Genomic DNA, 23,474 nt, shown 5'->3' with positions numbered 1-23,474 from the left:
ATTCATTAAGTACCACCATAATGACAACATTATATACAGTAGTGTAGTAGACCTAAGTATTCATTAAGTACCACCAAAATGACAACATTATATACAGTAGTGTAGTAGACCTAAGTATTCATTAAGTACCACCATAATGACCACATTAAAATACAGTAGTGTAGTAGGCATAATTATCCATTAATAACAAGGCATAGCTTTTTATTTAAGGATTTCATATTTTTGGCTACTGAAGAATTACAGTTTTCACAGTAAAACTGTTTGAATATAAGAAAATAAAACCCTGCATTTATATATTAATGTACCACTAGATGTACATGTACCACTACATGTACACTACCACAGTTTAAGAATCACTGTTGTATGGCACCATTTTCTCCGTGTTTATGCTGCCTTCCACAAGGTGGCAGCAGAGTAAAGTGTTGGATCAGTTTAAAGTACACAACAAGGTTATATTGTTTGTCCTTATAAAGTTTATTTGTTGCCATTAAACCAACATACCGTACTGGCTCGTATAAACACGCGCGTCAATTTCTCACGATAATATTTATTTTCCTTTTATGTTTTCCTCAGTTAACGACCACATATTTTCAATACACTATCCCTGTTATTTGTCAGCTCACGTCTGATTATGTGTTGCAAAATTAAAACATTCGTTCGCCACCATTGCGTTTCTGTTCAGTTCCGACAGCCTCTGAAAGCACCACTGCTGCCTTCAGGGAACGGTCGGGTTCTTGAGCGATCATCTCCGTGCGTGTGACCACGTCGCGGCACCCAGTGACGTCATCGTAAAGGCGGGCGTTGAGGGACCGAACAGATGCTGACGAAGAGAGGAAAAGTGTTGAGAAAAAGTGAAAAGACGCTGCGGACGACTTTTGTTCACACTTTGGTCACCACCGCAGCCTGCTCGGCGCCGCCAGCGACAAGCAAAGTAAGACCCTTAATATACGTGAGACTTTAATATATAAGTACACGCAGCATGAGACTTTAATATACAAGTACATGCAGCATGATACTTTAATATATATAAGTACATGCAGCATGAGACTTTAATATATAAGTACATGCAGCATGATACTTTAATATATAAGTACATTCAGCATGAGACTTTAATATATATAAGTACATGCAGCATGATACTTTAATATATAAGTACATTCAGCATGAGACTTTAATATATATAAGTACATGCAGCATGATACTTTAATATATAAGTACATTCAGCATGACACTTTAATATAGATAAGTACATGCAGCATGATACTTTAATATATAAGTACATGCAGCATGATACTTTAATATATAAGTACATTCAGTATGAGACTTTAATATATAAGTACATGCAGCATGAGACTTTAATATATATAAGTACATGCAGCATGATACTTTAATATATAAGTACATGCAGCATGAGACTTTAATATATAAGTACATGCAGCATGAGACTTTAATATATAAGTACACGCAGCATGAGACTTTAATATATAAGTACATGCAGCATGAGACTTTAATATATAAGTACATTCAGCATGAGACTTTAATATATAAGTACATGCAGCATGAGACTTTAATATATAAGTACATGCAGCATGAGACTTTAATATATAAGTACATGCAGCATGAGACTTTAATATATAAGTACATTCAGCATGAGACTTTAATATATAAGTACATGCAGCATGAGACTTTAATATATAAGTACATGCAGCATGAGACTTTAATATATAAGTACATGCAGTATTACACTTTAATATATAAGTACATGCAGCATGAGACTTTAATATATAAGTACATTCAGTATGAGACTTTAATATATAAGTACATGCAGTATGAGACTTTAATATATAAGTACATTCAGCATGAGACTTTAATATATATAAGTACATGCAGCATGATACTTTAATATATATAAGTACATGCAGCATGATACTTTAATATATAAGTACATTCAGCATGACACTTTAATATATAAGTACATTCAGCATGAGCCTTTAATATATAAGTACATTCAGCATGATGCTTTAATATATAAGTACATGCAGTATTACACTTTAATATATAAGTACATGCAGCATGAGACTTTAATATATAAGTACATGCAGCATGAGACTTTAATATATAAGTACATGCAGCATGATACTTTAATATATATAAGTACATGCAGCATTAGACTTTAATATATAAGTACATTCAGCATGAGACTTTAATATATATAAGTACATGCAGCATGATACTTTAATATATAAGTACATGCAGCATGAGACTTTAATATATAAGTACATGCAGCATGATACTTTAATATATATAAGTACATGCAGCATGATACTTTAATATATAAGTACATTCAGCATGAGACTTTATTATATAAGTACATGCAGCATGATACTTTAATATATAAGTACATTCAGCATGATGCTTTAATATATAATAAGTACATTCAGCATGAGACTTTAATATATATAAGTACATGCAGCATGATACTTTAATATATAAGTACATTCAGCATGAGACTTTAATATATATGAGTACATGCAGCATGAGACTTTAATATATAAGTACATGCAGCATGAGACTTTTAATATATAAGTACATGCAGCATGAGACTTCAATATATAAGTACATGCAGCATGAGACTTTAATATATAAGTACATTCAGCATGATGCTTTAATATATAAGTACATGCAGTATTACACTTTAATATATAAGTACATGCAGCATGAGACTTTAATATATAAGTACATGCAGCATGATACTTTAATATATATAAGTACATGCAGCATTAGACTTTAATATATAAGTACATTCAGCATGAGACTTTAATATATAAGTACATTCAGCATGAGACTTTAATATATATAAGTACATGCAGCATGATACTTTAATATATAAGTACATGCAGCATGAGACTTTAATATATAAGTACATTCAGCATGACACTTTAATATATAAGTACATGCAGCATGATACTTTAATCTATAAGTACATTCAGCATGACACTTTAATATATAAGTACATGCAGCATGATACTTTAATATATAAGTACATTCAGCATGATGCTTTAATATATAAGTACATGCAGTATTACACTTTAATATATAAGTACATTCAGCATGATACTTTAATATATATAAGTACATTCAGCGTTGTACGTCTTATTGGGAAAACTTTTGACAAAGTGGCGTGTGTTGAATGTGAAGCGATGGCCGTGTACTTTTACTTGTAAACATCTGAGTCATGATGCAACACTTGATGTCACGCCAAACAGCCACGCATCTGCTGGCTGGCGTTTATTGTTCTTAACTTTTTCAATGAATGACATATTAAAAAGTTGCACATTAACTTGCATGTGCATCCAAATAAGCTGAAGTTGTGCAATTAGTGCTTGGAACTTGAGAAAAGGTCTGCATTGTTGTCTGATGTTGAACACACTAATGGGAGAGGATTGATGAAGCATTTTTATTGAAAGTTGTATTTTACTGTATCAACAGTAGGGACGTATGATATTTTTTTTTCAATGTGAGGCTCTTTCTCACCAAACGTATTGGTGAATGACATCATTATTTTGGACCTTCATGGGCACATACAGTAACCAGTCTGTGAGGTCAGAATCATGTTCTGGTTGGTCGAGGATCAATGAACAATTCATTAATGAAACCATTGTGTTCTGCAATTATTAAATTCTATGCTCTTCTCGTTGTTTCCAGATCTAACCAACATGCTGGTCATCCAGTACCTGACCTGCTGCAGTCTATTAGTGCTACTGAAGACGGTTCTTGCCCAGTATGAGCACCCGGGCTACCCAGAGCCACAGGAGCAGTACTCTGCCCCCCAGCTGGCTCCCGACACGCCCAGGATTCAGCTTCGACTGGCCGGGGATAAGAGGAAGCACAACGAGGGTCGTGTGGAGGTCTTCTACAACAGCCAGTGGGGAACTGTCTGCGATGACGACTTCAGCATCCACGCCGCACAGGTGGTGTGTCGAGAGCTGGGATACGTGGAAGCGGTATCGTGGTCGCCCTCGTCCAAATACGGGAAAGGAGAAGGTATTTGATCACGAAATAGGTTCATATATTTGTGAAAAACCCCAATAAAGTTAAAGTTAAAGTAGCAATGATTGTCACACACACACTAGGTGTGGTGAAATGTGTCCTTTGCATTTGACCCATCCCCTTGTTCACACACTGGGAGGTGAGGGGAGCAGTGAGCAGCAGCGGTGGCCGCGCCCGGGAATAATTTTTGGTGATTTAACCCCCAATTCCAACCCTTGATGCTGAGTGCCAAGCAGGGAGGTAATAGGCATACTTGCCAACTTTGAGACCTCCGAATTCGGGAGATGGGGGGGAGGGGGGCGGGGTTTGGTGGTAGCGGGGGGTGTATATTGTAGCGTCCCGGAAGAGTTAGTGCTGCAAGGGGTTCTGGGTATTTGTTCTGTTGTGTTTAAGTTAAAGTTAAAGTTAAAGTATTAATGATTGTCACACACACACTCGGTGTGGTGAAATTTGTCCTCTGCATTTGACCCATCCCCTTGTTCACCCACTGGGAGGTGAGGGGAGCAGTGAGCAGCAGCGGTGGCCGTGCCCGGGAATCAGTTTTGGTGATTTAACCCCCAATTCCAACCCTTTATGCTGAGTGCCAAGCAGGGAGGTAATAGGCATACTTGCCAACTTTGAGACCTCCGAATTCAGGAGATGGAGGGGGGCGGGGTTTGGTGGTAGCGGGGGGTGTATATTGTAGCGTCCCGGAAGAGTTAGTGCTGCAAGGGGTTCTGGGTATTTGTTCTGTTGTGTTTAAGTTAAAGTTAAAGTACCAATGATTGTCACACACACACTAGGTGTGGTGAAATTTGTCCTCTGCATTTGACCCATCCCCTTGTTCACCCACTGGGAGGTGAGGGGAGCAGTGAGCAGCAGCGGTGGCCGTGCCCGGGAATCATTTTTTGGTGATTTAACCCCCAATTCCAACCCTTGATGCTGAGTGCTAAGCAGGGAGGTAATAGGCATACTTGCCAACTTTGAGACCTCCGAATTCGGGAGATGGAGGGGGGCGGGATTTGGTGGTAGCGGGGGGTGTATATTGTAGCGTCCCGGAAGAGTTAGTGCTGCAAGGGGTTCTGTGTATTTGTTCTGTTGTATTTAAGTTAAAGTTAAAGTTAAAGTATTAATGATTGTCACACACACACTCGGTGTGGTGAAATTTGTCCTATGCATTTGACCCATCCCCTTATTCACCCACTGGGAGGTGAGGGGAGCAGTGAGCAGCAGCGGTGGCCGCGCCCGGGAATCATTTTTGGTGATTTAACCCCCAATTCCAACCCTTGATGCTGAGTGCCAAGCAGGGAGGTAATAGGCATACTTGCCAACTTTGAGACCTCCGAATTCGGGAGATGGGGGGGAGGGGGGCGGGGTTTGGTGGTAGCGGGGGGTGTATATTGTAGCGTCCCGGAAGAGTTAGTGCTGCAAGGGGTTCTGGGTATTTGTTCTGTTGTGTTTAAGTTAAAGTTAAAGTAGCAATGATTGTCACACACACACTAGGTGTGGTGAAATTTGTCCTCTGCATTTGACCCATCCCCTTGTTCACCCCCTGGGAGGTGAGGGGAGCAGTGAGCAGCAGCGGTGGCCGTGCCCGGGAATCATTTTTGGTGATTTAACCCCCAATTCCAACCCTTGATGCTGAGTGCCAAGTAGGGAGGTAATAGGCATACTTGCCAACTTTGAGACCTCCGAATTCGGGAGATGGGGGGGAGGGGGGCGGGGTTTGGTGGTAGCGGGGGTGTATATTGTAGCGTCCCGGAAGAGTTAGTGCTGCAAGGGGTTCTGGGTATTTGTTCTGTTGTGTTTAAGTTAAAGTTAAAGTACCAATGATTGTCACACACACACTAGGTGTGGCGAAATTACTCTCTGCATTTGACCCATCACCCTTGATCACCCACTGGGAGGTGAGGGGAGCAGTGAGCAGCAGCGGTGGCCATGCCCGGGAATCATTTTTGGTGATTTAACCCCCAATTCCAACCCTTGATGCTGAGTGCCAAACAGGGAGGTAATGGGTCCCATTTTTATAGTCGGGATTTGAACTCACGACCTACCGATCTCAGGGCGGACACTCTAACCACTAGGCCACTGAGCAGGTTTATGTTGTGTTACGGTGCAGATATTCTCCCGAAATGTGTTTGTCATTCTTGTTTGGTGTGGGTTCACAGTGTGGCGCATATTTGTAACAGTGTTAAAGTTGTTTATACGGCCACCCTCAGTGTGACCTGTATGGCTGTTGATCAAGTATGCATGCATTCACTTGTGTGTGTGTGTGTGTGTGTAAAAGCCGCATATATTATGTGACTGGAAGGAAGGGAAAGCGGACGTGACGACAGGTTGTAGAGGACGCTAAAGGCAGTGCCTTTAAGGCACGCCCCCAATATTGTTGTCCGGGTGGAAATCGGGAGAATGGTTGCCCCGGGAGATTTTCGGGAGGGGCACTGAAATTCAGGAGTCTCCCGGGAAAATCGGGAGGGTTGGCAAGTATGGTAATGGGTCCCGTTTTTATAGTCTCAGAGGTAGCTGAAATGGGTTTCACTTCACAGAATGAGGGGAAGATGTGTCCAAACCTTTGGCCTGTACTGTACATACTACTGTTATTTTGGTACTTATTGGGCTAAATATGGTATGTGCTGGTATGACAATAAAGGTCCTTGTCAAACCATGTCTCTTCTTTCCAACAGGACCCATATGGTTTGACAATCTCCACTGCACGGGCAAAGAGAAGACCTTATCACTGTGTCCCTCCAATGGCATTGGTGTGTCTGACTGCAAGCACACCGAAGACGTGGGTGTGATGTGCAGCGACAAGAGGATCCCTGGATTTAAATTTGTCAACACCCTGCCCAACCATGTGGAGGTAAAGCATGATCATAATTCATTTGTAGGCTCTTCAGAACATTTTGGACTGTCAGAAAGCTGATAAGAAAAACATAATTTGACTGTATCTGCTCAAACATCTGATATTTACAAACCCCGTTTCCATATGAGTTGGGAAATTGTGTTAGATGTAAATATAAACGGAATACAATGATTTTCAAATCATTTTCAACCCATATTCAGTTGAATATGCTACAAAGACAACATATTTGATGTTCAAACTGATAAACATTTTTTTTTTTTGCAAATAATCATTAACTTTAGAATTTGATGCCAGCAACACGTGACAAAGAAGTTGGGAAAGGTGGCAATAAATACTGATAAAGTTGAGGAATGCTCATCAAACACTTATTTGGAACATCCCACAGGTGAACAGGCAAATTGGGAACAGGTGGGTGCCATGATTGGGTATAAAAGTAGATTCCATGAAATGCTCAGTCATTCACAAACAAGGATGGGGCGAGGGTCACCACTTTGTCAACAAATGCGTGAGCAAATTGTTGAACAGTTTAAGAAAAACCTTTCTCAACCAGCTATTGCAAGAAATTTAGGGATTTCACCATCTACGCTCCGTAATATCATCAAAGGGTTCAGAGAATCTGGAGAAATCGCTGCACGTAAGCAGCTAAGCCCGTGACCTTTGATCCCTCAGGCTGTACTGCATCAACAAGCGACATCAGTGTGTAAAGGATATCCCCACATGGGCTCAGGAACACTTCAGAAACCCACTGTCAGTAACTACAGTTGGTCGCTACATCTGTAAGTGCAAGTTAAAAAACTCCTATGCAAGGCGAAAACCGTTTATCAACAACACCCAGAAACGCCATCGGCTTCGCTGGGCCTGAGCTCATCTAAGATGGACTGATACAAAGTGGAAAAGTATTCTGTGCTCTGAGGAGTCCACATTTCAAATTGTTTTTGGAAACTGTGGACGTCGTGTCCTCTGGACCAAAGAGGAAAAGAACCATCCGGATTGTTATAGGCGCAAAGTTGAAAAGCCAGCATGTGTGATAGTATGGGGGTGTATTAGTGCACAAGACATGGGTAACTTACACATCTGTGAAGGCGCTATTAATGCTGAAAGGTACATACAGGTTTTGGAGCAACATATGTTGCCATCCAAGCAACGTTACCATGGACGCCCCTGCTTATTTCAATGCCAAGCCACGTTTTACATCAACGTGGCTTCATAGTAAAAGAGTGCGGGTACTAGACTGGCCTGCCTGTAGTCCAGACCTGTCTCCCATTGAAAATGTGTGGCGTAATATAAAGTCTAAAATACCACAACGGAGACCCCCGGACTGTTGAACAATTTAAGCTGTACATCAAGCAAGAATGGGAAAGAATTCCACCTGAGAAGCTTCAAAAATGTGTCTCCTCAGTGTTGTTAAAAGGAAAGGCCATGTAACACAGTGGTGAACATGCCCTTTCACAACTACTTTGGCATGTGTTGCAGCCATGAAATTCTAAGTTAATTATTATTTGCAATAAAAAAAATTAAGTTTATGAGTTTGAACATCAAATATGTTGTCTTTGTAGTGCATTCAATTGAATATGGGTTGAAAAGGATTTGCAAATCATTGTATTCCGTTTATATTTACATCTAACACAATTTCCCAACTCACATGGAAACGGGGTTTGTACAAGAAGTTTATGTTTAAAAGCAGTGTTCCTCCATTGCAGCTGCTTTAGAATCTTAATGATAACTAACATAATCTCCTTTGTGTCACACCCAGCAACTTCCCAATGTTAAGACAGTTTTTGCTGTAAATGTGTAATTATTGCACCAGACTGTTATTAATATGCCATTGTGGGCGCCCACCATATAAACTAAATTATAGAGACAACCTCTTTCCATGTCATGTAGACCACAAGAAGTATTTTAAATGTAAATGTATGTTAGGTCATCTAGCAGTTCTAAAATTATTACATGTAATTGTGGAATCATCGATATGACTAATACATTTGTGCGTAACTGTGCCATTTTGCACAAACATTCAGAACGTAAGATAGACTGTTGAATGGTCTTAGTTGCATCTTATTCTACAGGTTTTGTGAGTACATACTGTATACTGCATATACTGAATATTGCATATACATGAAGACATATACTGTATACTGCATATACATGAAGACAGACAAGGCTCAATGGATTGCGCTCGCTATTTGGATTATTTAAGACAGTGGTCCCGGGGGGGGGGGGGGGTTATTTTTTTTTTGTCATAAAAAATACAAGATGTGTGCTTATGGACTGTATCCCTGCAGACTGTATTGATCTATATTGATATATAATGTAGGAACCAGAATATTAATAACAGAAAGAAACAACCCTTTTGTGTGAATGAGTGTGAATGGGGCAGGGAGGTTTTTTGGGTTGGTGTACTGATTGTACCGTATTTTCCGCACTATAAGGCGCACCGGATTATTAGCCGCACCTTCAATGAATTACATATTTCATAACTTTATCCACCAATAAGCCGCCCCGGACTATAAGCCGCGCCTACGCTGCGCTAAAGGGAATGTCAAAAAAACAGTCAGATAGGTCAGTCAAACTTTAATAATATATTAAAAACCAGCGTTCTAACAACTCTGTTCACTCCCAAAATGTACGCAAATGTGCAATCACAAACATAGTAAAATTCAAAATAGTGCAGAGCAATAGCAACATAATGTTGCTCGAACGTTAATGTCACAACACACAAAATAAACATAGCGCTCACTTTCTGAAGTTATTCTTCATTCGTAAATCCTTCGTCTTCGGTGTCCGAAGTGAAAAGTTGGGCAAATTTACGATCCACTGGCAGATGTTGGCGTCGTCTGGCGCTGCCTCCTCGTCTTAGTGAAGGTGTGTTCGCCTTCTGTCTTCCATTGTTCCCACGCAGTTAGCAGTCTAGCTTCGAATGCCCTGTTGACACCAATATCTAGCGGCTGGAGGTCTTTTGTCAATCCACCCGGAATGACGGCGAGTATTGAATTAAGCGCGTAAGCGTGTCTCTCAATGTGCTGTTATGAGCTAGCAAATATAACAACTACACTACCCAGCATGCAACGATAGTTACGAGCATGCGCGGTAGCCCTGAGAAGCGTTGTTGTATGCTGGGAGTTCGAATGTGGTTATGAGCACGCTGTGAGAAAATGTTGAGAACTCAGTTAACACGCCTCGTCTGCATTATTTATAATTAGACAGACAACACACTTAATAGGAGCCATTTTGGGGTCTTTACATAAACACACAAATGGAAATGAAACGTCACATATCCCAGCATGCACCGCGCGCTTCTTCTACGGGGAAAAAAGATGGCGGCTGTTTACCGTAGTTGCGAGACCTAAACTTTATGAAAATGAATCTTAATATTTATCCATATATAAAGCGCACCGGGTTATAAGGCGCACTGTCAGCTTTTGAGAAAGTTTGTGGTTTTTAGGTGCGCCTTATAGTGCGGAAAATACGGTAAGTGTATCTTGTGTTTTTTATGTTGATTTAATTTAAAACAAATAAAATAAAATAAAATAAAAAAATTCTTGTGCGGCCCGGTACCAATCGATCCATGGACCGGTACCGGGCCGCAACCCAGTGGTTGGGGACCACTGATTTAAGAGACACAATCCTCAGTGCACAAATTTGCACGTTTTAGTACATGCAACCCTTAATTAGTACAGTGGTCACCAACCTTTTCGAACCCAATATCCTTGGTCTCAGCCATGTACCAAGGCAAAAACTATATAGGTATATATATATAAAAAAAAAAAATAAAAAAAAAAATATATATATATATATATATACACACATATATATATATATTTATATATATATATATATATATATAGATATATATGCATATGTATATATGTATATACATAGTTATGATTATATGTGTATATGCATATGTATATACAGTACATATTTATAAAATATATACATATACTGTATGTATACACATAGATAGATAGATAGTACTTTATTTATTATTTATTATTATTTATTTATACATATACATACATATACATATATATGTATATATACACATATACATATATATATATATATATATATATATATATATATATATAGTTATGCTTATATGTGTATATATATATGCATATGTATATACAGTACATATATATAAATATACATATATATATATATATATATACACATATGCATATATATACATATATATATTTATATATACACTTATATATGTATATATATATCAATCAATCATCAATCAATGTTTATTTATATAGCCCTAAATCACAAGTGTCTCAAAGTGCTGCACAAGCCACAACGACATCCTCGGTACAAAGCCCACATAAGGGCAAGGAAAAACTCACCCCAGTGGGACGTCGATGTGAATGACTATGAGAAACCTTGGAGAGGACCGCATATGTGGGTAACCCCCCCCCTCTAGGGGAGACCGAAAGCAATGGATGTCGAGTGGGTCTGACATAATATTGTGAGAGTCCAGTCCATAGTGGATCCAACATAATAGTAAGAGTCCAGTCCATAGTGGGGCCAGCAGGACACCATCCCGAGCGGAGACGGGTCAGCAGCGCAGAGATGTTCCCAGCCGATGCACAGGCGAGCGGTCCACCCCGGGTCCCGACTCTGGACAGCCAGCACTTCATCCATGGCCACCGGACCTGTGCCCCCCCACCCTCCACAAGGAAGAGGGGAGCAGAGGAGAAAAGAAAAGAAACGGCAGATCAACTGGTCTAACAGTGGGGCTATTTAAAGGCTAGAGTATACAAATGAGTTTTAAGATGGGACTTAAATGCTTCTACTGAGGTAGCATCTCTAATTGTTACCGGGAGGGCATTCCATAGTACTGGAGCCCGAATAGAAAACGCTCTATAGCCCGCAGACTTTTTTTGGGCTCTGGGAATCACTAATAAGCCGGAGTTCTTTGAACGTAGATTTCTTGCCGGGACATATGGTACAATGCAATCGACAAGATAGGACGGAGCTAGACCGTGTAGTATTTTATACGTAAGTAGTAAAACCTTAAAGTCACATCTTAAGTGCACAGGAAGCCAGTGCAGGTGAGCCAGTATAGGCGTAATATGATCAAACTTTCTTGTTCTTGTCAAAAGTCTAGCAGCCGCATTTTGTACCAATTGTAGTCTTTTAATGCTAGACATAGGGAGACCCGAAAATAATACGTTACAGTAGTCGAGACGAGACGTAACGAACGCATGAATAATGATCTCAGCGTCGCTAGTGGATAAAATAGAACGAATTTTAGCGATATTACGGAGATGAAAGAAGGCCGTTTTAGTAACACTCTTAATGTGTGATTCAAACGAGAGAGTTGGGTCGAAGATAATACCCAGATTCTTTACTGATTCGCTTTGTGTAAATGTTTGGTTGTCAAATGTTAAGGTGGTATTATTAAATAAATGTCGGTGTTTAGCAGGACCGATAATCAGCATTTCCGTTTTCTTGGCGTTGAGTTGCAAGAAGTTAGCGGACATCCATTGTTTAATTTCATTAAGACACGCCTCCAGCTGACTACAATCCGGCGTGTTGGTCAGCTTTAGGGGCATGTAGAGTTGGGTGTCATCAGCATAACAATGAAAGCTAACACCGTATTTGCGTATGATGTCGCCTAGCGGCAGCATGTAAATTATAAAGAGTGCAGGGCCAAGAACCGAACCCTGAGGAACTCCGCACGTCACCTTAACATAGTCCGAGGTCACATTTTTATGGGAGACGCACGCACTGCATCCTGTCAGTAAGATAAGAGTTAAACCACGACAAAGCTAAGTCTGACATACCAATACGTGTTTTGATACGCTCTAATAAAATATTATGATCGACGGTATCGAAAGCAGCGCTAAGATCAAGAAGCAGCAACATAGATGACGCATCAGAATCTATCGTTAGCAGTAGATCATTAGTCATTTTTGCGAGGGCTGTCTCCGTAGAGTGATTTGCCCTGAAACCGGATTGAAAAGGTTCACAGAGATTGTTAGACACTAAGTGTTCATTTAGCTGCTGTGCGACAATTTTTTCGAGGATTTTCGAAATAAAGGGAAGGTGGGACACCGGTCGGTAGTTTACCATGAGGTCAGGATCAAGGTTAGGTCTTTTGAGCAGAGGATGAATAACCGCTTTCTTGAATGCTAGGGGAACAGTGCCAGAGGAAAGTGATAAGTTTATAATATTTAGCACTGATGGACCTAATAATACAAAAAGCTCCTTGATAAGTTTCCCAGGAAGTGGGTCAAGTAAACATGTTGTTTGTTTTATCCCACTTACACGCCGTAATAGTTCCTCTAATGTTATTTCATCAAAAAGAGAGAGACTATTTTGTATTGCAGTATCCGTCGTAGATACAGTTGTATCTGTGTTAATAGAACCCAGTTGTAGCTGGGATGCGTTGTCTTTAATCTCCTTTCTAATGAGTTAAATTTTCTTATTAAAGAAATTCATAAAGTCATCTGCCGAGTGGGTGGAGCTATTGGGAGGAGTCCCTTGTTGGGTTAGCGATGCTACTGTACTAAACAAAAATTTAGGGTCGTTTTTGTTGAGGCGGATGAGATTTGAGCAATATTTAGCTTTAGCTAAGGTAAGCATGCGTTTATACGATATTAAACTATCACTCCATGCTTGATGGAAAACCTCTAGGGGAGACCGAAAGCAATGGATGTCGAGTGGGTCTGACATAATATTGTGAGAGTCCAGTCCATAGTGGATCCAACATAATAGTAAGAGTCCAGTCCATAGTGGGGCCAGCAGGACACCATCCCGAGCGGAGATATATATATATATAAATAAATAAATATATATACATACATACATACACATATATGTATATACATACACATATACAGTATATGTCTATATACATGCATATATACACTTATATATACATACATATACATACAGTATATAAATACATATATAGTTGTGGTCAGGCTGTTGACATATGGATGAATGGTTTATTTCTACACATGTAAATAAACAGACAATAATAGGTCCTCTTTATTTGACTAAAGTGTAAGTAAATGAAATACAAAGCAATCATATACAAAACTTTATGATTTGACAACAAAGTGTACCTAATTGTACATAAAAAGTCAGGCTTTTTTTCCACAGTCAGAAAGTCGTCCTCTTCATGATCTTTTGTTTTCTCATCAACTTCCTGTGTTTAGAATCACTTCCTGTCCTGGTGCTCTTGTTTTGTCAGTATTTCCAGTTTGGTCTCTGCATTTTGAAGCACTCATCCCCCACCAGCACACCGGATGCTCATTGTTAATTAGTTCTATTTAGTTGCACCTGGTTCCCTCTTTCTGTGCTGGATCATTGACTATGTAGACTGTTGCTTGATGTAATTGTTTGTTCTGGCCTCCTACCGGTCGGACGTGCCCGAAACACCTCCCTAGGGAGGAGTTCGGGTGGCATCTTGATCAGATGCCCAAACCACCTCATCTGGCTCCTCTCAATGTGTAGGAGCAGCGGCTTTACTTTGAGCTCCTCCCGGATGACAGAGCGTCTCACCCTATCTCTAAGGGAGAGGAAACTCATTTTGGCTGCTTGTACCCGTGATCTTGTCCTTTCGGTCATAACCCAAAGCTCATGACCATAGGTGAGGATGGGAACGTAGATCGACCGGTAAATTGAGAGCTTTGCTTTCCGGCTCAGCTCCTTCTTCACCACAACAGATCGATACAGCGTCCGCATTATTGAGGACGCCGCACCAATCCGCCTGTCGATCTCACGATCCACTCTTCCCTCACTCGTGAACAAGACTCCGAAGTACTTGAACTCCTCCACATGGGGCAAGATCTCCCCAACTTGGAGATGGCACTCCACCCTTTCCCCACCTATGGACTCGGACTTGGAGGTGCTGATTCTCATCGCAGTCGCTTCACACTCGTCTGCGAACCGATCCAGTGAGAGCTGAAGATCCTGGCCAGATGAAGCATCAGGACCACATCATCTGCAAAAAGCAGAGAACTAATCCTGCAGCCACCAAACCGGATCTCCTCAACACCCTGACTGCGCCTAGAAATTCTGTCCATAAAATGTATCAACAGAATCAGTGACAAAGGGCAGCTTTGGCGGAGTCCAACCCTCACTAGAAACGTGTCCGACTTACTGCCGGCAATGCGGACCAAGCTCTGACATTGATCATACAGGGACCGGACCGCCACAATCAGACAGTCCGATACCCCGTACTCTCTGAGCACTCCCCACAGGACTTCCCGGGGGACACGGAATGCCTTCTCCAAGTCCACAAAGCATGTAGACTGATTGGGCAAACTCCCATGCACCCTCAAGGACCCTGCCAAGAGTATAGAGCTGGTCTACCGTTCCACAACCAGGACAAAAACCACACAGTTCCTCCTGAATCCAAAGTTTGACTATCCGGAACTATAGTAGTTCATGTCAAAAGTTCATGCGGTGGAAAAAAGCCTCTAGACTCTCTGATTGAATAAAAGTCCTTTCCACGTAGCCTGCAGGTTTAACTGGTATTTGTCAGGCGTCACTGCCATAGTTCTTTGTCTGGACGTTTGAAGGCCCAGCGGATTTCTGGGCTGGTCAAGAAGTATTATTATCTCTCTGGTCAAGAAGTATGATCCTCCATCTTATCTCTGTGTTCACTGTGCAGGCCCCATGAAGACACATTCCAATGTTATGAGAACACTGAGCTAACAGAGCCAGGACCAGATTCAGGGGTTCTTACTTGAAAGGCAACTGTAGTATTTGAACTTTTGTTCCTGGTGACTTCTGAATTTGCTGCAGCCAGATGTTTTGTCCACTTGAAACAAAAAGGAGTAAACGCACCAAACAGGTTGATTATTTCAAGGTGATGGTTGCCCAAGAGGTTTTTTTTTAAATATAAAAGGCAAGCTTGAGGTTTTCCATCAAGCATGGAGTGATAGTTTAATATCGTATAAACGCATGCTTACCTTAGCTAAAGCTAAATATTACTCAAATCTCATCCGCCTCAACAAAAACGACCCTAAATTTTTGTTTAGTACAGTAGCATCGCTAACCCAACAAGGGACTCCTCCCAATAGCTCCACCCACTCGGCAGATGACTTTATGAAATTCTTTAATAAGAAAATTGAACTCATTAGAAAGGAGATTAAAGACAACGCATCCCAGCTACAACTGGGTTCTATGAACACAGATACAACTGTATCTACGACGGATACTGCAATACAAAATAGTCTCTCTCTTTTTGATGAAATAACATTAGAGGAACTATTACAGCGTGTAAGTGGGATAAAACAAACAACATGTTTACTTGACCCACTTCCTGGGAAACTTATCAAGGAGCTTTTTGTATTATTAGGTCCATCAGTGCTAAATATTATAAACTTATCACTTTCCTCTGGCACTGTTCCCCTAGCATTCAAGAAAGCGGTTATTCATCCTCTGCTCAAAAGACCTAACCTTGATCCTGACCTCATGGTAAACTACCGACCGGTGTCCCCCCTTCCCTTTATTTTGAAAATCCTCGAAAAAATTGTCGCACAGCAGCTAAATGAACACTTAGTGTCTAACAATCTCTGTGAACCTTTTCAATCCGGTTTCAGGGCAAATCACTCTACGGAGACAGCCCTCGCAAAAATGACTAATGATCTACTGCTAACGATGGATTCTTATGCGTCATCTATGTTGCTGCTTCTTGATCTTAGCGCTGCTTTCGATACCGTCGATCATAATATTTTATTAGAGCGTATCAAAACACGTATTGGTATGTCAGACTTAGCTTTGTCGTGGTTTAACTCTTATCTTACTGACAGGATGCAATGCGTCTCCCATAATAATGTGACCTCGGACTATGTTAAGGTAACGTGCGGAGTTCCTCAGGGTTCGGTTCTTGGCCCTGCACTCTTTAGTATTTACATGCTGCCGCTAGGCGACATCATACGCAAATACGGTGTTAGCTTTCATTGTTATGCTGATGACACCCAACTCTACATGCCCCTAAAGCTGACCAACACGCCGGATTGTAGTCAGCTGGAGGCGTGTCTTAATGAAATTAAACAATGGATGTCCGCTAACTTCTTGCAACTCAACGCCAAGAAAACGGAAATGCTGATTATCGGTCCTGCTAAACACCGACATTTATTTAATAATACCACCTTAACATTTGACAACCAAACAATTACACAAGGCGAATCAGTAAAGAATCTGGGTATTATCTTCGACCCAACTCTCTCGTTTGAATCACACATTAAGAGTGTTACTAAAACGGCCTTCTTTCATCTCCGTAATATCGCTAAAATTCGTTCTATTTTATCCACTAGCGACGCAGAGATCATTATTCATGCGTTCGTTACGTCTCGTCTCGACTACTGTAACGTATTATTTTCGGGTCTCCCTATGTCTAGCATTAAAAAATTACAGTTGGTACAAAATGCGGCTGCTAGACTTTTGACAAGAACAAGAAAGTTTGATCATATTACGCCTATACTGGCTCACCTGCACTGGCTTCCTGTGCACTTAAGATGTGACTTTAAGGTTTTACTACTTACGTATAAAATACTACACGGTCTAGCTCCGTCCTATCTTGTCGATTGTATTGTACCATATGTCCCGGCAAGAAATCTGCGTTCAAAGAACTCCGGCTTATTAGTGATTCCCAGAGCCCAAAAAAAGTCTAACAATTAGAGATGCTACCTCAGTAGAAGCATTTAAGTCTCATCTTAAAACTCATTTGTATACTCTAGCCTTTAAATAGCCCCCCTGTTAGACCAGTTGATCTGCCGTTTCTTTTCTTTTCTCCTCTGCTCCCCTTTTCCTTGAGGGGGGGGGGGGGGGGGGGGGCACAGGTCCGGTGGCCATGGATGAAGTGCTGTGCATCGGCTGAGAACATCTCTGCGCTGCTGACCCGTCTCCGCTCGGGATGGTGTCCTGCTGGCCCCACTATGGACCGGACTCTTACTATTATGTTGGATCCACTATGGACTGGACTCTCACAATATTATGTCAGACCCACTCGACATCCATTGCTTTCGGTCTCCCCTAGAGGGGGGGGGGTTACCCACATATGCGGTCCTCTCCAAGGTTTCTCATAGTCATTCACATCGACGTCCCACTGGGGTGAGTTTTTCCTTGCCCGTATGTGGGCTTTGTACCGAGGATGTCGTTGTGGCTTGTGCAGCCCTTTGAGACACTTGTGATTTAGGGCTATATAAATAAAGATTGATTGATTGATTGATGTGGATGCCAGTGCCCAAAACATTGTCCTATCATTTGGACACGGTGGACACACTTAGACACACTCTGGTGTGCAATTATGATGACACTTAGACACACTATTGTGTGCAATGATGATGACATTTAGACACTCTGGTGTGCAATGATGATGACATTTAGACACTATTGTGTGCAATGATGATGACATTTAGACACACTCTAGTGTAGTGTGCAATTATGACATTTAGACACTTTCTGGTGTGCAATGATGATGACATTTAGACACTATTGTGTGCAATGATGATGACATTTAGACACACTCTAGTGTAGTGTGCAATTATGACATTTAGACACACTCTGGTGTGCAATGATGACATTTAGACACACTCTGGTGTGCAATGACGATGACATTTAGACACACTCTGGTGTACAATGACGATGACATTTAGACACACTCTGGTCTGCAATGATGATGACATTTAGACACTATTGTGTGCAATGATGATGACATTTAGACACACTCTGGTGTGCAATGATGATGACATTTAGACACACTCTAGTGTAGTGTGCAATGATGACATTTAGACACACTCTGGTGTGCAATGATGACATTTAGACACACTCTGGTGTGCAATGATGACATTTAGACACACTCTGGTGTGCAATGATGATGACATTTAGACACTCTGGTGTGCAATGATGACATTTAGACACACCGGTGTGCAATGATGATGACATTTAGACACACTCTAGTGTGCAATGATAACATATAGACACACTCTGGTGTGCAATGATGATGACATTTAGACACACTCTGGTGTGCAATGATGATGACATTTAGACACACTCTGGTGTGCAATGATGACATTTAGACACACTGGTGTGCAATGATGATGACATTTAGACACACTCTAGTGTGCAATGATAACATATAGACACACTCTGGTGTGCAATGATGATCACATTTAGACACACTCTGGTGTGCAATGATGATGACATTTAGACACACTGGTGTGCAATGATGATGACATTTAGACACTCTAGTGTGCAATGATAACATATAGACACACTCTGGTGTGCAATGATGATCACATTTAGACACACTCTGGTGTGCAATGACGATGACATTTAGACACACTCTGGTGTACAATGACGATGACATTTAGACACACTCTGGTGTGCAATGATGATGACATTTAGACACTATTGTGTGCAATGATGATGACATTTAGACACACTCTGGTGTGCAATGATGATGACATGTAGACACACTCTAGTGTAGTGTGCAATGATGACATTTAGACACACTCTGGTGTGCAATGATGACATTTAGACACACTCTGGTGTGCAATGATGACATTTAGACACACTGGTGTGCAATGATGACATTTAGACACACTCTGGTGTGCAATGATGATGACATATAGACACACTCTGGTGTGCAATGATGACATTTAGACACACTCTGGTGTGCAATGACGATGACATGTAGACACACTCTGGTGTACAATGACGATGACATTTAGACACACTCTGGTGTGCAATGATGATGACATTTAGACACTATTGTGTGCAATGATGATGACATTTAGACACACTCTGGTGTGCAATGATGATGACATGTAGACACACTCTAGTGTAGTGTGCAATGATGACATTTAGACACACTCTGGTGTGCAATGATGACATTTAGACACACTCTGGTGTGCAATGATGACATTTAGACACACTGGTGTGCAATGATGACATTTAGACACACTCTGGTGTGCAATGATGATGACATTTAGACACTCTGGTGTGCAATGATGACATTTAGACACACCGGTGTGCAATGATGATGACATTTAGACACACTCTAGTGTGCAATGATAACATATAGACACACTCTGGTGTGCAATGATGATGACATTTAGACACACTCTGGTGTGCAATGATGATGACATTTAGACACACTCTGGTGTGCAATGATGATGACATTTTAGACACACTCTGGTGTGCAATGATGATGACATTTAGACACACTCTGGTGTGCAATGATGATGACATTTTAGACACACTCTGGTGTACAATGATGATGACATTTAGACACACTCTGGTGTGCAATGATGATGACATTTAGACACACTCTGGTGTGCAATGATGATGACATTTAGACACACTCTGGTGTGCAATGATGATGACATACACTTACAGCTTTTATGCCATTGGCTGATTAGTATGCTCTTTAATGTTGACACTCCAGCTGACCTGTCAACCCCAAAAGAAATACTTTGTCAGTCAAGGGGGAGGTAAAAGATGACCCCTTGCATGTATGTGTTGATGACCTTTGACATCTGTGGTCATATTTGCTCTGCAAGCGTGTCCCCGTCTTGCATTTTTGTCGTGAACAAGGAAGTGTAGCTTCTCCAAATCTGTTGTGGTGCGATCATACTCCTAAATATTAAAAACCTTTTTGTGTATTTGTATTGCTTCAACATTTTATTGTGTATACAGATTTAACCATAAATAAGAACTCGTTTCCCAACAACACATTTTTTAGGCTAGAACAGTGTTTTTCAACCACTGTGCACACCAGATACAGTCTGGTGTGCCGTGGGAGATTAGGTAATTTCACCTATTTGGGTTAAAAATATTTTTTGCAAACCAGTAATTATAGTCTACAAATTATGTGTTGTTGTTGAGTGTCGGTGCTGTCTAGAGCTCGGCAGAGTAACCGTGTAATACTCTTCCATATCAGTAGGTGGCAGCCGGTAGCTAATTGCTTTGTAGATGTGAGAAACAGCGGGAGGCAGTGTGCAGGTAAAAAGGTATCTAAAGCTTAAACCATGAATAAACAAAAGGTGAGTGCCCCTAAGAAAAGGCATTGAAGCTTAGGGAAGGCTATGCAAAACCAAACTAAAACTGAACTGGCTACAAAGTAAAGAAAAACAGAATGCTGGACGACAGCAAAGACTTACTGTGGAGCAAAGGCGGCGTCCACAATGTACATCCGAACATGACATGACAATCGACAATGTCCCCACAAAGAAGGATAAAAACAACTGAAATAGTCTTGATTGCTAAAACAAAGTAGATGCGGGAAATATCGCTCAAAGGAAGACTGCTACATAAAATTCCGAAAAAAGAGAAAAAGCCACCAAAATAGGAGCGCAAGACAAGAACTAAAACACTACACACAGGGAAACAGCAAAAAAGTCCAAATAAGTCAGGGGGTGATGTGACAGGTGGTGACAGTACACCTACCTTGAGACAAGAGCTATATTAAAGGCCTACTGAAATGCGATTTTCTTATTTAAACGGGGATAGCAGTTCCATTCTGTGTGTCATACTTGATCATTTTGCGATATTGCCATATTTTTGCTGAAAGGATTTAGTAGAGAACATCGACGATAAAGTTCGCAACTTTTGGTCGCTGATAAAAAAGCCTTGCCTCTACCGGAAGTAGCAGACGAGTAGCGTGAGGTCACAGGTTGTGGAGCTCCTCACATCTGCACATTCTTTACAATCATGGCCACCAGCAGCGAGAGCGATTCGGACCGAGAAAGCGACGATTTCCCCATTAATTTGAGCGAGGATGAAAGATTCGTGGATGAGGAAAGTGAGAGTGAAGGACTAGAGGGCAGTGGGAGCGATTCAGATAGGGAAGATGCTGTGAGAGGCGGGTGGGACCTGATATTCAGCTGGGGATGACTAAAACAGTAAATAAACACAAGACATATATATACTCTATTAGCCACAACACAACCAGGCTTATATTTAATATGCCCCAAATGAATCCCGCATAACAAACACCTCCCTCCTCCCGTCCATATAACCCGCCAATACAACTCAAACACCTGCACAACACACTCAATCCCACAGCCCAAAGTACCGTTCACCTCCCCAAAGTTCATACAGCACATATATTTCCCCAAAGTCCCCAAAGCTACGTACGTGACATGCACATAGCGGCACGCACGTACGGGTAAGCGATCAAATGTTTGGAAGCCGCAGCTGCATGCGTACTCACGGTACCGCGTCTGCGTATCCAACTCAAAGTCCTCCTGGTGAGAGTCTCTGTTGTCCCAGTTCTCCACAGGCCAATGGTACAGCTTGACTGTCATCTTCCGGGAATGTAAACAATGAAACACCGGCTGTGTTTGTGTTGCTGCAGCCGCCCGCAATACACCGCTTCCCACCTACAGCTTTCTTCTTTGCTGTCTCCATTGTTCATTGAACAAATTGCAAAAGATTCACCAACACAGATGTCCAGAATACTGTGGAATTTTGCGATGAAAACAGACGACTTAATAGCTGGCCACCATGCTGTCCCAAAATGTCCTCCACAATCCGTGACGTCACGCGCTGACGTCATCATACCGAGACGTTTTCAGCAGGATATTTCGCGCGAAATTTAAAATTGCACTTTAGTAAGCTAACCCGGCCGTATTGGCATGTGTTGCAATGTTAAGATTTCATCATTGATATATAAACTATCAGACTGCGTGGTCGGTAGTAGTGGGTTTCAGTAGGCCTTTAATGCATGCTTGGTTTAAAGTCATATCCAACAATTGCGACTTTTTTACTGTCCACTGAGTTTCGTTTTTTAATGATTTCTGCCGGTGGTGTGCCTCCGGATTTTTTCAACGCAAAAAATGTGCCTTGGCTCAAAAAAAGGTTGAAAAACACCGGGCCAGAAGACCGTTTATTTTCTCCGCTCACATTGTCCCACAGTTTCACCCCCGCTATATTGTTACCCTGCACTTTTGTTTAAACAGGTCCTAACTTGATTGTCTGTTAAGTTAAGTTAAGTTCAAGTACCAATGATTGTCACACACACACACTAGGTGTGGCGAAATTATTCTCTGCATTTGACCCATCACCCTTGATCACCCCCTGGGAGGTGAGGAGAGCAGTGAGCAGCAGCGGTGGCCACGCCCGGGAATCATTTTTGTTGATTTAACCCCCAATTCCAACCCTTGATGCTGAGTGCCAAGCAGGGAGGTAACTCTACCTCTGCTTACAAATTCAATATTGAAGTGCAACTTTATTTGCCAATATTTTATTTAGCCATTTTTATTTATTATATATTTGAGTCCCCTGACCCTCCTCCTTCACATATTTAATATCTTGTACTTGAGATTTTTGGTGGCACATGAACAGGCACATGAGTTGAAGTTTGAGGATTAACAGGACAATAACTTTTGAACCTTTATTTTCTCACCTTCCCCCACACACACTGATTATACAGTCACCTCATGACCGACTATGACTACTCACATTTTCCTATCTTAGCTCATGCTTTTCCCCTCCTGCAGACGGAAATTCAAATCTTCCACTTCTCTCTGTTACCTTCCAGTTTCGTGCTCGTTGACACGTACGCTGCTGAGTCGGCCTCTCATCACTGCTAAGTGATTTATGAGTG

At 41.2% G+C, this 23,474-nt stretch overlaps 1 protein-coding gene across 2 annotated transcripts in view; it reads left to right on the top strand.

Moving 5' to 3' along the window:
- LOC133623086 (lysyl oxidase homolog 2B-like) overlaps positions 1 to 23,474 on the top strand; it is a 92,241-nt gene that overhangs the window by 7,019 nt on the left and 61,748 nt on the right. The window contains exons 2-4 of one of the 2 annotated variants that reach the window (XM_061986046.1): positions 683 to 931; positions 3,706 to 4,044; positions 6,714 to 6,889. In XM_061986046.1, coding sequence (XP_061842030.1) covers positions 3,717 to 4,044; positions 6,714 to 6,889 — 504 coding nt within the window. In that variant the 5' untranslated portion in view covers positions 683 to 931; positions 3,706 to 3,716. The remainder of the gene's footprint in view (positions 1 to 682; positions 932 to 3,705; positions 4,045 to 6,713; positions 6,890 to 23,474) is intronic. The other variant, XM_061986045.1, reaches the window with a different exon arrangement.

Source organism: Nerophis lumbriciformis, linkage group LG12, assembly GCF_033978685.3.
Source record: "Nerophis lumbriciformis linkage group LG12, RoL_Nlum_v2.1, whole genome shotgun sequence".
Taxonomy (NCBI): Eukaryota; Metazoa; Chordata; class Actinopteri; order Syngnathiformes; family Syngnathidae; genus Nerophis; species Nerophis lumbriciformis.
Note: the sequence above shows the minus strand (reverse complement) of the source record. Positions and strands in the feature narration are given on the sequence as shown.